Source organism: Apostichopus japonicus, chromosome 17 (assembly GCF_037975245.1).
Source record: "Apostichopus japonicus isolate 1M-3 chromosome 17, ASM3797524v1, whole genome shotgun sequence".
NCBI classification, from domain to species: domain Eukaryota; kingdom Metazoa; phylum Echinodermata; class Holothuroidea; order Aspidochirotida; family Stichopodidae; genus Apostichopus; species Apostichopus japonicus.
This window is the reverse complement of record NC_092577.1, coordinates 1278736-1293455: the sequence shown is the minus strand read 5'-3', so window position 1 is coordinate 1293455 and position 14720 is coordinate 1278736. Positions and strand designations below refer to the sequence as shown.

At 38.6% G+C, this 14720-nt stretch overlaps 1 protein-coding gene across 3 annotated transcripts in view; it reads right to left on the bottom strand.

Annotated features, from left to right (window-relative positions):
• Nucleotides 1–14720, bottom strand: part of LOC139984086 (sushi, von Willebrand factor type A, EGF and pentraxin domain-containing protein 1-like) — a 55417-nt gene that overhangs the window by 4670 nt on the left and 36027 nt on the right. Inside the window, exons 23-34 of one of the 3 annotated variants that reach the window (XM_071997791.1) lie at nucleotides 13002–13178; nucleotides 11439–11618; nucleotides 9900–10085; nucleotides 8538–8717; nucleotides 7591–7770; nucleotides 6875–7057; nucleotides 6100–6282; nucleotides 5320–5505; nucleotides 4704–4889; nucleotides 3594–3779; nucleotides 2888–3076; nucleotides 1125–1293 (exon numbers count right to left, since the gene is read on the bottom strand). In XM_071997791.1, the coding sequence (XP_071853892.1) occupies nucleotides 1125–1293; nucleotides 2888–3076; nucleotides 3594–3779; nucleotides 4704–4889; nucleotides 5320–5505; nucleotides 6100–6282; nucleotides 6875–7057; nucleotides 7591–7770; nucleotides 8538–8717; nucleotides 9900–10085; nucleotides 11439–11618; nucleotides 13002–13178 (2185 nt within the window). Of the gene's footprint in view, nucleotides 1–1120; nucleotides 1294–2887; nucleotides 3077–3593; nucleotides 3780–4703; nucleotides 4890–5319; nucleotides 5506–6099; nucleotides 6283–6874; nucleotides 7058–7590; nucleotides 7771–8537; nucleotides 8718–9899; nucleotides 10086–11438; nucleotides 11619–13001; nucleotides 13179–14720 lie in introns of those variants that run through there. The other 2 variants (XM_071997792.1, XM_071997793.1) reach the window with 2 other exon arrangements.

Sequence of the window (14720 nt, the reverse complement as noted above, 5' to 3'; positions counted from 1 at the left end):
CAAGTACAAATTTCTCAGGCAAACCATTCCACTCATTCACAACCTTAAATTGTCATGCGGCAAGGGAAAAAAAAAACAATATTTTAGCTAAGTTCATTGTCTAGGGAAAGTTGAAAAGGAGCTTTGTGGAAATTCTTGGTGAAAGAGTGGGTACGACGGGTAAAACAAAGATTTTCAGCAAACTTCATCATCTAGGGAAAAATGGTGAAGCAGAGTTTCCTAAATCAATTGGTAAGGGTAATGATAAAGGTTTTTTCAAATTGAAAATCTGGTCTTTTGACATTAGTTCCCAGTTAAAAAATCTCTCTTAGAACCAGATTCTTTTGCCCCTTTCAAAACTTCTGCTTTTCAGTGTTGATGAGTGGATTCTTTTGGTAAAGTACATACATACATATTAGACACTTATATAGGGATGCTACATCGAGATCGTAGCGCTTTGAAAACTTGGTTATTGGTAACTTATCACACCTACACACCAAAGTGTGCACAGTTCAATCAATCTCTCCTGGGGCACCACAGTGCTCCCCAACCACGTGTCCCCTGGGGGACTTCCCATAGGGTGCAGCCACAAACCAGCGCACGCAACTTTATTTACAAGTTACCTCGCAAGTCCCAATTGATACACCTAGGTGAAAAGAGGCAATGGAGATAAAGCGCCTTGCCCAAGGACACAACGCAATGATCTGGTCAGGGCTCGAACCTGTAACCCTTAGATCACAAGTCCACCGCCTTAACCACTTGACCACAACGCCCCATGGGTTTGGTTAAGTCTGATTGGCAAATTGGGAAATGGTTTGGTTCTGCCTTCGAGCACCTTGGCTGCACAGAAGACGAATGGGGTAGTTTCGCTCCCTCATATTCGAGAAATTGGTCAGATGTTGAAGTGCACTCCGACACATCAGAGGCGGTGAAAGGTCCCAGGAGCAGAAATTGGGAAGGTACAATGACAAGTCTGCCTCCTAATTCACTGAATATTCATCAAACAGAAGACTTGATATAAGCCTGTGTCCATCCAAGACAATTGCGTGGGTAGGGTTTACAAATGATGTTCTGTTGCACCGTGTCCTAATCACTAGGGATTCACCAAAATCAAAAGTAGGTTAACTGAGAAGTGACTGTCTTACATGCAATGAGCTGCTGTCAACACCCAATCGGGATGGATCAATGCTCCTCCACAGAGATGGTTCCCATTAGCGCTACGAATCGATGCCAACCAGGGCCACGCCCCTGCACCGGACAGGTTACCGTTAACAATCCTTGGTTGAATAAAGCCCGGAGTGGTGCCGCAGACGACTAAAATATGGCACGAAAAAAGAGATTTAGTCTTCTGTCAAATTGGTCATAACTGTATAAAGTAAAATGGCTCCTCAAATCTAAAGCCAGGGAAGTCAGGCATCAGACAAAACAGAATGAAGGAAATTAACAGTTTAAAATGGGGGGGGGGGGGAGGTTGCATGGGGTGGGAATATATAACACTGGATGGGTGCAACAGGAGGAAGAGAAGGATGGAATGATTTTCCTTGCCTACTAGCCAGAGATTCTACACATATTTCAACAAAGGAGATAAATACATATGCCTCTTGTAACATTATTAAACAAATAAGGTCACTCTTTTCTAAAATCTACTACAACTTTACTTGATAAAACGAAGAGTGTGTCATCCATCATGAAGCTTGCTCTTAATGTTGGAAACTACAGATGAGGTCTGAATAGCTTCTTGCTTGGACTTTCTAATACTATAATATTGAGGGTCGTTTAGATGTCTGTAGTTTTTGGAGTATCAACATTACTCTTCTAGATATAAGTTTCATTGGGCAAGTTCACTAACTTTTCTCTCTTAAACCATCAAACTTAAAATGACCTGGAACTCTAACTCCACAGTACAAAAACCTACCAACCATGAAGGGTCATGTCACTTGCTCCCAGGTGCAATTAACATATTATTTAACCCTTTGTCAGTTTGAAGTGTTCCGTAGACACAGTCCACTTACGGAAAATTTGAGCAATACTTGGGTTTGGATGATAACAGTGTTGAGATTACTTTCCATGTCATAAAAAGCTTGATCTGCATGGACCCTGGCAGTTGTCACTTATAACAGTCTAATACTCAATTACTTGCGGCTGTCACTGCACTCCTATCATGCTACGTGCAAACAAAATGGCAAGGAGACTTCCGTTGCTATGGAACAACAAATCATGTCGTCTGCATCTTGTGTCTATGAACATTTGTGTACAGTCCTTGATAAGCAGCATGCGTTCAGCTGTTCGATTTTATATTCAAAATGGCAGGTTTTGAAGATGAAACCTGCGGTGAACATTGAGGAAATGTAACACTGAGCTAGATTACATTATTCGGTAAGCTTCAGAAGGAATGTGTAAGCTATGAGATCATGACCAAAGTTATCGTAAAATATAAATTCAAGGAGAACCATTAAGAGTTGAGTGCAAGGGGGCACATCACATGACCCTCCATGGTTGGCACATTGTTTAGCACATCTCCTCATTGACATAGTTGGTCCAGGTTAATGTATCGGCAGATGTCTTAACTAGCACTAATTAACTAAACTTGTAATATCCATCATGAATCACATTTCAGTTGTTGCCCATCTGTACCATGCAGTATAAACAAATCTTTAGTATGCTTTGCTATGCTTTAGTATGCCTTTAGTATACTTTGCTATGCTTTAGTATGCCTTTAGTATGCTAACAGACCTTTAGAGATACTTCTGCTAAGCACAACAATGAGCTATATTTGCATCTTATGCAAATTTTGTGCTAACATCATATTTGATCTAGATCATATTGGAAAGAGGAAAACAGTAAACATCAATCCTAAAACAAAGTGAAAATAGTGCCATTTTTGTGAGATATTTTTTATTAAAGATACCTTCACAAGTTGGTTCATTATTACTCCATGATGTGTCTGCCAGGCATGTGCGAGTACCATCCAGTTCTGTCCGCAAAATCCATCCATTGTTACAAGTGTAAGTGCAAACACTGCCCTCAAGATTGCCATTGGAGCATCGTAATATAGCATTAGACACTTCTGGTAGCTGGCTACACTCTGCATTGGTGGCTGTATAAGACAAAGCATAGGAGATACAACACTAATATGGGGCATACATGTGACACAAGCCTAAAAACTTAGACCTTCATGATGAGAATAAGTCCATTAACCATAGGTTGCATTTTTCAGCTCTCTTGACCTCAACTTACTGAAACTTTATCGCTCCTGCAAACAGACGTGTGAGTTTGGAAGAGTTGATCTGATAGTGATTTGGCTACTAGCTGTGTGATGAGTTGCATAATAGACGAATAGGCAGCTCAACTTAGGTTCGAAAAGATGGGACTGATCATTCAGTTGACCAACTAGAAAAAACCTGCCGGTCAGTACAAACGGCAGGTTTTTGGATGCAACCTATAGCTAATGGACACTTTCGCGGCATGTTATTGACATTTTGAGAAAGAAAAAATTAAAATGACTAAAATATCATCACTATTTTCATTCACAGACACAAATGTATGCTCATTTATGAAATAACTTGCCCATCGTCATAACTGAAATTGACTATAGGGTATAATATGCAACTGACCTTGGATGCATACTGGTTCTGGAAGTGACCATTCACCGATATCGCTGCAAGTTCTTGATCCACTTCCTTGGAAGGTGAACCCATCCAGACATGAGTATGTGCACACACTACCCGGACTAAATCCACTACTGCAAGATCGCAAAATGCCATTGGTAATTGGTGCCAGATTTGGACAGTTCACTGAAACTAAAAACAAAACAAGAAAAATATATAAAAGTGAAAAGGTTTTGATGTAATTTACAACAGCTACCTTCTCCCTGAATACTATTTGCAATGTGTGTAAATGTGGTAATTGATGCTGTATTTAGTAATGAATAAACCCCTGAATATTGATTTTCTTAAACAGAAATATTCTACATTGGAAATATTTATAATTATTGTTTTATCTCTGCCAAACAACAAGCTGAAATCGGAATGTGTGCGAAGTGAATAATAGGTGGCACTAGCCAATATTACAAAACAACAAAAATGTCTGTCTATGGTGCACTCATGGTGAACATAGAAACTGCCACAACTGTGCACGTAGGCTGGGCAATAAAGTACATCTTTAAGTGATGTAGGCTAGGCTATAAAGTGCATCTGTAGGTGTCGTAGGTTAGGCTATAGGTACATCTGCAGGTGTTGTACGTTAGGCTATAAAGTACATCTGTAAGTGCTGTAGGTAAGATTATAAGGTAAATCTGCATGTATATTGTAGGTGAGGTTATAAAGTTCTTCTGTAAGTGTTGTAGGCTAAGCTATGAAGTACAACTGTAAGTGTTGTAGGTTGAGCTATGAAGTACATTTGTAAGTGTTGTGGGCTAGACTATAATTTGAATCTTTATGTATTGTAGGTTAGGCTATAAAGTACATCTGCAGGTGCTGTAGGTTAGGCTATAAAGTGCATCTGTAAGTGTTGTAGGCAAAGCTATGAGGTACATCTGTAAGTGCTGTAGGCTAGACTATAAGGTAAATCTGCATGTATGGTAGATTAGGCTATAAAGTACATCTGTAAGTGTTGTAGGATAGGCTTTATAGTACATTTGTAAGTGCTGTAAGCTAGGCCATAAAAGGCTTTGAAAAGTAAGAAATACTTTTCTTGTGTCATAAAGAGATTCTTCCAGGGTTTACCTGCTGAGCATGATGGTTGCGTCCCACTCCACGTTGCAGTATCTACACTGCACATCCTGGATGCATCTCCTGAGGTAATCTGGAATCCGCTACTGCAAGAGTAAGTGCAGACGCTGCTAGCAAAAAACCTGTCAGTGCATACAGGGTCACCACCATTGGCAATAGCAGGTAGGTCTAAGCAAGAAACTGAGAATAAACCAGAAAGAATGAAATTATTTTGTCATTATTTTAATGTCTAACAAATGATTTGCACATTTCCAAGGGATTTCCCTTTAACTGACAGAGAGAGAGTGAGGGGGGCTTAATATTTGACAGGTTCAGTATATATGGAAGATACAGATATGATATATATATGAATAGTCCGGGCCAAGACAAGGGCATACATTATTATCAGCTCTGTGATCCAATCGGTATTTGGTATATCTGACAACCATGCACTAGCGAATCCCCTCGCACTGGTCCCAAGCCTGTTAGCCCGTAGGCCAATGTAACCCTCAGAATAGGTAGCAAAGCTGCCTAACTTGACAAATTCAACAATCAGGAACCACAATGGTAATTATCTCTTACTTCCAACCATACAAATGGGTACATTGTTACCATAGCAACCAGTGCTTACTCTGTACACATGTCGGTTGAGTGCCACTCCAAGTCATGGTGTTTGAATCGCAGAATCTGGAAGCTTGGCCAGCTCCGACCTGGTAACCTGGAATGCACTGATAGGTGCAGACACTGCCAGCGTTAAATCCATCGGTACAGGAGAGTGACTGACCATTTGTTACATCATCCAGGCTGGGGCAGACCACTGGTGGTCAAAAACAAAAAAAACAACCACTGTACAGTATGATCCACAGGAAATTGCATCTGCAACAATTAGTTTAAAATATTCTTTTTTTCACATGGCACCTCTGGAAGTTTTCAGCTATAATAAAAGGGAACCAAGACACCAAATCATCTTGCCTTTGACAAATAGGCCCGCCCCCCTGTCGCTCTTTTCATCCACATGTTTAAATAAGCATATTCCCTGATGGACAGATAGATAAATGCAAAATGATATTGTGTGCCCAAACCCTATTGCTGTTTTAAAGCTGTTTTCAGGCGTACAAATTTCCCGAAGTTTGAGAGATATTTTTGGTCCTGACTTAGTTTGACACTGGAATTCAACAATAGTGATCACTGTGAAGTCACCTATGGCAACTTGATTAAAGAGGCAAGGCAATTGTTGCCATTGGCAACGGGTGGTTGTCAGGTGTACAAGTAGAGGCACCGCTGGTAAATTGCTAAACTGTGCTGCCGGTTTATTTGAACCTTGTTTCAAAAGAAAACAGGACTTTTATAATATTAATCTCAGGTCGGAGTCATAACAGAATGATTACGATTAAAAGTAAAATGGATTTACCTTGTGAACAGGTAGGTTCAATGCCACTCCATGTCCCGTCGTTGAGATCGCACGTTCTCTGCGCATCACCGGAGAGCAAGAAACCAGAGTTACAGGTATAACTACACATACTGCCAGCATTAAAACTATCTGTACAGGTTGGTTGACCTCCATTAGTAATCCCGGTCAAACTAGAACACACAACTGTAGCATAGAATGAAAATTGTTTAATGATGTCTTGGCTTGTACCTGTCGATACAGCAGCCTCTCAAAATTGCAAAATGAAATTATTTCCAAGTCCTAACCCCCCTGCCACCTCCCCCCTGCCAGTCCCTTCCCTCAAATTGTCACAATCTTAAAAATACATTTTGGTATGTGCGCTATTGGATGAAGTCAATCACATCTGGTATAATATTTCAGAGCTGAAAATTAATTCATTTTTTTTCAGAAATTTGTAACAATTTTGACAGGTTACCAAAAAAAGAAAGAAAATTACATCTAAAATTAACGCTACTCTGGGAATGAGATAAACATTGTGTGTTTCTTGTCTCAAAGCAAATTCCTGAATTATCAATAGGGGTGACCTATCCAACACTGAATACAAAATGAAAATAACTCATATAACCTGCAATAACTTAATGCATATTTATTTCATCTCTTCTCAACGATTTCATCACGTCTGCAACATTCTATCGTTACCAAACTCAACAGTTGAATGCACATGTCCAATTTATTATCTGACATAAAAAAGATTACTTTTTTGGTGATCATACTTTACAGGACAATAATATCTCACTTTGAACACAGGTGGGTTGGAAACCACTCCAGGAACTGGTGGCTGCGTCACAGACCCTGGAAGTTTGGCCGATCAACAGAAAACCTGCGTTGCATTGATATGTACACATGCTTCCAGCAGAGAAACCGTTGCTGCAGGAAGGTGGGTCGCCGTTAGCAACGGCACCGAGATCCGGACAGGTAACTGTTAGATGGAGGAAAGAGGAAAAGTACAGAAACATCCCAAAGAGAAAGAGAAGTGGAAACCACGAGAGGTTAAGAAAATGGGGAACGGGAAAAGGGTCATGAGGGGAATAGTGGAGGAAAGGATGATTCCATTTCTCAATCGAGATTTATTCTTCCCATGAAATTCTGCCAAACCCACGAGAGAACCCTCCCTTGTCTCATTGGCATAATATTGCAACTGCAAGTTTAACCATCTGATCAACAGGAAAGATTAAACTGCCTTTCCAAACACTTAAAGTTTGGAACACTTTAAGTGTACAAGAGGTAACATCATGATGTATTAACAGTCCTGACATCAAGGAAACATTTAGAAAGTTGAAAACAGTGAAGGGGAGGGGAAGGGGCAACTGGGTAATGGGGGAGATAATGGACTGAGAATTGATAAGTTCACAATAACTTTGGGCAAGGAGGCGGGGGGGGGGAGGGGTGCTATGCCTTTTGTGAGGCTGGAGTAGTTACCAATTGGTTGCAGCACGCCTTGTTAATACTTACTCAAACCACAAGAAGCTGTTTCTCCAGTCCAGACTCCGTTCTGATCACAAGTTATGGTGGCATCGCCTGAGGTTATTTCAAATCTTGTGTTGCAGGTGAAGGTGCAAAGGCTGTTGGCATTGTTAGCATCAGAACAGGTGTATCCTCCGTTTAACACAAATGGCAAAGGAGGACATGCAACTGTTGATTTGAAGAACCAATAATGACAAATAATTCGGACAATTCATCCAGACTTTTATGATCAACAAAGTTTATGACCGCAATTAAACTATAACTTTTACGCAAACGATTCATTAAAATCACGTAATTCAAATAATAAGAAAGTGCTAAAAAGTTCTAACGTTTCATCCGGGAGAAAGCCTCCACCTTAAAGTTAGGTCAGACGAGAAGGGAATATATAGTTGTTTTATCCCCTGGCACTGAGATGGGAAACTGGGATACTGTTTCTATGCATATTAATGTATGCACTGAAATTACACTGATGCACCTCAAGTTTTTTTCATCTCACAAGACAAGTTATCACGCGGCAAGTTCCATTGCCTCAAGAAGTACCGTATTGTATGATACTACATGTGATGCAGTATTTCTCGGGTTAGGGTTTAACCCTAGGGGTTATCCCTAACCATAGGGTTTTCCCGGTCCACAAGATACGTCTTTCATTGGGCTGTATCATGCATGATGACATTGCTCGACATATTAAACTGTGTACAGAACGGTTCTCTTGAGAAATACTGCCACTTGAGGATTGGCTGACTGTTGGATGTCATGCATGCATGCAATACAAATACATACAAATACATACAATACAAATGATAGATGTCATACATGCATACAATACAAATACATACAATAAAAATGATAAATGCCATGCATGCAAGTATTCAATGTCATACATGCATGCATACAATGTGAGAGGACTCAGAGGAGTGACAAAAATGATTACGAACCAGACTGGCAGGACGGTGCATCTCCTGACCAGACCCCTGTCACTGTACATGTACGTTGATTATTACCAACAAGGGTGAAGCCTGCTTGGCAGACGTAGGTGCACACACTGCCAATCAAATCACCACTGCTACACTGCATGGCACCATTAACTATGGCTGGTAAAGCGGTACATTGAGAAACTGCACATGTAAAAAAATATATAAAAAAATATGGGAATGAAGAAGAGAAAAAACAAGTGAGTAAGTAAATATATAACCCTTATAGTCATAAAATGAAGAATTTTATGACCTTTATAGTCATAAAATGAAGAATTTTATGACCTTTATAGTCATAAAATGAAGAATTGAATGAATAATGGAAGAAACGTCCACAGAAAACTGGGATGTTTATAAATAACGCATATTGCGACAAACTGTAATTAATGATAAAAATAAACTTGCATTGTGAACTTATCAGTAATGAATTGCAAAAAGGAAAGAAATGAAATGAAGTATCTCTTCTCTAGATCGACAAATCACTGATTTGAGGAAGCCGATTAAGGTTAATTCAGTTAGTGTTGTAGAAAATGTGATGTTAAATGAAATATTCATAAATATCAATAATTATAATATAATATAAATATTCATCATGATCAAATATTCATAAATATTCATATAAATATAAAAATTCATTTCAAACTCTATTTTACAAATTATACAAAAACCCAATCAAAGTAAAAAGGAAAACAATCATAGTAACAGAATTAACATAATGCATCTTTGGGTCAGAGGTTGCAAACAGAAGCCAATATATATGTTTTATATATAAGGCCAATGTGGAGTGGGAAACGTACAATAGTGTCAGCTCCACCTCCCCCCCCCCTCTCAAATGTATCACCCCCAATCAATAAACAAAGTTTCCCAACACAATGCAAGATTCTATAAAAAAAAATAGATAAAAGGAATCACTTAAATGGAAAAATGAATCAACGGAAGGGATTTGTGAAATACAGTATATTTTTTTACAACATCCAAAGCAACATTAGTTTAAAAACAAAAATTGCCAAAGGTGACATCCACTGAGCTGAATCACCATGACAACATATGAAGACCTTATTCCTGTCAAACCCAAATGAATGAACTACCAACACAAGAAAACAATGCACGCCAACAACAAAACAATTTAACTCAATAAACAAATAATAAAATTCAATAACAAAGTCAAAGCCATGTAATCCACGAACAAAGCCTGATTTGTATGCAACACAAGAACAAACGTTGCCATTGGCAACGATACCTAAATTGTATTATCGATCAGGGATTTGTAAATATGTAAAATAGCAAAAGTCATGTTAAATTCAAATCATTTATTTCATAACTGACCAAAGCAAGCAATTCTCTCTCCAGACCATTGGCCTGCTGCTTCACATGTAAGTACAGCATCCTGCCCAGTATTACTCAGAAACCCATCATTACATGTCAGGGTACACTGGCTCTGAAAGCTGGCACCATCCGGGCAGGAGACTGTACCATCTACGAGTGATCCGGTCAGGTCTGGACAAGTAACAGCTGCAAATCAAGATGAAACGATAGAAGGGAAAAGATGGTTTTAAGGCCAAAATAATAGTTTGTGTGAAACGGAACTTAACAACTTAACACGAAGTCAACTGAGGTATCATAGCTAAAATTGTAATGGATGGGAGGAAGATTGGTATATATAAATATATTTATACTTTCTTTGAGGGAAGGGTCAGGGGGAGGGGTGGAGTGGAAGGGGTGAGGAAGGGTGTGGAATGAGAATGGGGGGGGACTGGTAACAGCTTCAATAACTACAGTAATAGTTTTAACTTGTTTATCATTTAGACAAGATCAATAGAAACAGACCTTTCCTCTCCCATGATGTAGAACAAATACATAACTAATGAGAATTCATGTGGTTTGACCAGCATCCAGTTCAGTGGTGTGTACAAAGAGGGGGGGGGGTATGGGAGAGGGTGGGCATGGACCTCCACATTCTTTTGACAGATTTTGTAAATTCAGCCAGGCAAGAGTTAAATGACTAACAGGGTTGTACAGACCCTTAATTTCAAATACAACCTTTGCATTTAGAGTTAATTAAAAACCTAATTATAGAACTAGTTATAGACCTAACTAAAGGTACCTAATTTATAGTCTGAAGTATGTTTCAGACTGCACCATTTGACACCTCCTTTTTCTCCTATTTTTGGGGAGGACAACAAGCAACCCCCCCCCCCCCTGACATAGGAGTTGGCACCAACAACCCCTGAATAGCATGCCCTCATTTATCACATCCCTCCATTAACATCTGGCTCTTCCAAATGGGTTCAGCCCCTACCTTATCAGTAGGGCAGTTAAGTCCCCCCCCCCTCTCCCTGACCCTCAGAATCCTGTACATGCTAATGATCCAGTTAATACCCAAACATTTGGAAAAGAAAACTTCCTGCAAAGCCTTAAGGCTAGCAGTAAATATGAGGATAAGTTAGTGGGCCGCCATGACTTTTCATTCCTAGCAAGAACCTTCTTCAGAATTAAGCTACTTGAGATGAACATAGAGACCACATGGAAACAAGAAATATTTAACCATACAGGATTTGAGTTAACTGACTTTGGGGTTACAAGCTCTGTAATCTAGAGGTCACCGCTTCCAATCCCATACTACCAAAAAATGTCTTGTTCCTTTTCCATTCTTTACAATTTTTACTTAATACAGGAAACTCATGAAGGATATTAAAATAGACCAAAAGAAGAGACAAGTTAATTGCAACATTACGCAGTGAAATAATGTGGAGAGGGACATACCAATGGTCAGTAAGATTGAATATACTATTTAGCAACACGTTTCATCTACAATACACATCTATTACCACCCAACCCAACTGAATACAATCCCGACCCACTTACCCTGACAGATTGGTTCCTGACCGGTCCACTGGAGGTCCGAGCCACAGGTCCTGACAACCCCCCTGGGTGTCATCTGATACCCTGGCGTGCATACATAAAAACACATACTACCGACCAGGGTTGATTGCGTGCATACTACTTCTCCATTAGGAATGCCTGGTAGCATGGAACATTCAGAGACTGCAAGGGAGAATATAGAAAAATGAAAATGAATATTCATAAAAATGAATATTCATGAAATGAATATTCATGAACACAGTTAAGATGAATATTCATGAAAAGCAGTTAAGATGAATATTCATGGTGGAATATTCATGAAAATGAATATTCATGTCAGTGCATATTCATGACAGTGTTTCAGGACTGATATGTTGCTATGACAGAATTTCAATTCAATTTGTTGAGATGAATACAAATACAGAGCTAACAGTTAATTAACATTCACTTAGACATTCTTAAATTGTTCATTGAATGAGTTCTTATAATTGAGTGATAACATTTTTCCTTTCTCAGGCTAAAAATAAATATACATATTTCGTCATAGCTGATAGGTAGATTGACAGAAAGGTATTGTTTGTAGAATAATTTATCTTCCTGTGTTTTTTTAAATACTGTAAAGAAGGGAAAATGAGGCTCAAATGTAGTGATGACATCACAAAATATCACCAAAATTTGTAAAAATAAAAAGAAGTCATATCTTTGCCACTGCAAAAGGAAACAAAGTGGTGTGGCATTTTGGTGTTGCACTAAAGTGGTGTTGCGCTAAAGATACAGGAAATTTCCAGCAATTTTGATAAGCAATCATCAAAATATCTCTTTAAAGATAATTGAACTGTCAATTATCCTTTTAATTATTCCCCAAACTATGATGGAATGCCTTCCAACCTGTTTAATTGATTTATAGTACTTCTGTTATTCTCTCTCAACTGTTGCACTGCCAGTACTGGGTAATGTACACTTACACACCCCACCAGCCCTCCATGCAGTGTGTTCTGCAGGTAGCATGAACTTGTCTACATACACACTCTCAGGTGCTTTGGAAATCAACGATGAGAAAGATCGTAGACTACTTTCCCTCCAAGTGGAAGAATAATTTAGGATGATGTGTGGACTAAGTGTCACTTGAATGCATTGATTTCAAAGAGATAAATGCAAAACCTACAAAGATATGGACTGAAGCAAAAAAAGAATGCCAAACTACAAAGCATTTTTATTTGATGTAGCTTAGGCATTTTTCTTTGCATAATACTTGTGTTTTAGGCTACATAAGGTCTTTTAAATAATCATGGCCAAAAGCAGTCTTCTTACTGTTCTTCTAGACTAGACATTCTAGAGGGCCTGTTGTATTGAACCACAAATTATCTTCTACAGAGGCTAACTCCAGCTAAGTTAGCTTCTGTAGAAAATGTATTAAAGGCCATGAAACTAATATATAAGTATTAACCTACACATGCTTTTTACAGTAGGTAAGCAGTTTGTTAACAGCTTTTTCCCACTCACTTCTAGGCTATTGGTAGAGAAGTTACCGACAAGTTGGTATGAAGTTGAAGAAGAAAATCTTACCAGTGCAAGAGGGCTGTTCTCCGGTCCACAAACCATTTGCTTGGCAGATTCTGCTACCGGGGGGAACCAGATCGAACCCCGCATTGCAAGTGTAGGTACATGCACTCATAAATAGGTTACTATCGGTACAGGAAAGCGTGGCTTGAGGGGTACTAAGCAAAGGTGAGCAGGTCACAGCTGATGTATAAAGGAAGATAAAGCTTATATTTGACTACTAGCTTTTTACTACTAGATGAAAGAAGATTCAAAACCCACTGAAAAGAAAATGTTATTACATTTGGGAATTATCTAAATTTCAGTGTTCCTTCACAAATAACTTTTTTTCTTTCTTTCTTCTCTCCATCCCTTGTCTACTAATCCCCTTTCCTCTAATCCTCTCTTTGTCCCTCCACTGTTTATCTCCTACCTCTCCTCTTCCCCTGTTGTTTTCTTTCTTTCTTCTGTCCATCCCTTGTCTATTAATCCCCTTACATCTATCTCTTTGTGTTCACCATGCTCAGTAACCTGTCTGTATTCTGTGCATGTTTTTGTCCCTTCTGTTACTGTTACTTGTCATTTAGCCTTTGAAGAAGATCCTGCTAGGATCGAAACGTCAGGCCAAGTTACTTTTACACACAAATAAGTTTAATCACATATTAGACATCATTGAGGCACATGAGCTTCAATTTTTTTTGAACAATCTCCTTTATTTATCATAATTTGGATTTTTTTTTTTTCTGTGATAGAGATGGATTTTGCAAATGCTGAATCTAAACCAAAATTGGCCATCTAACCATGACAAACCTAATGATGGCATAGGTTTTACTTCCCTAACACTGATCTGCACTTTATCTTGAAAAAATAGCAAATGAAAAACAGAGAATTCAAAGTGAGATGCTGCAGATCCTAGTGGCAATGATGACATCACATCTATTGACAATTTTAAGAAGCATTTGAAAACTTATCTTTTTAAGCTTGAGTATGTGCATTAATCTTATTCGTTGTTTTATTCACATTACTGTGCCCATTTTTATGTATATTTATATTTTTATGTCCTTTATTTGTGGTTTTATACCCTGTCTTTTATCATTTTTTTATTTATTTTTTTGCTGTTGTTATTACTTTTAAGGTTTTCTTAAGTTTAGTAATTTTATATTCCAGGTATTGGTTCTTTTGTACAGTGCTCTTGAGCATGTTTTATTTCATGATAACAGCACTTTTAATATATGGTGTTTATATATCACAGATTTACAGAGTAGCCGTTCTCTGACATGACTTTTTGAGGCTAAGATATCTACACAACAGAGCAAGCTTTCGTTTATCTTATTTGGGAGTTGTTGATCACAAAGGTCTCTGTCATATATAAAGAAAAGATGGTGAAAGGGTTTGTGTTTCCTTTCCTTGGTTACACGATGCTTCAGCTAGGTAGTATATTACCCAAATAAATGCTGGGGGAGTACTCAATGGTCATCTAAACTAGGAACAATCTTATAAAAGCAGTCACTGCTGTTTTTTACTGTCAGGTAAAGACCACTCTACGCAAAGAATCACTGAATGATCACCCATCCCTTCCTCTTGTCACCTACTCCCCTCCTTCCAAAGTGTTATAATCAACGGTTGGAGCATTTTAAGTCTATTAAAACCTTGCTGTAGCTTTGGAAAAGTTTGAAACTTGCAACAGGCTACCGCTTTGTAGCAATGAAGATGATCTTAAAAGAGGGTTAAAAATTGCGCATTGCT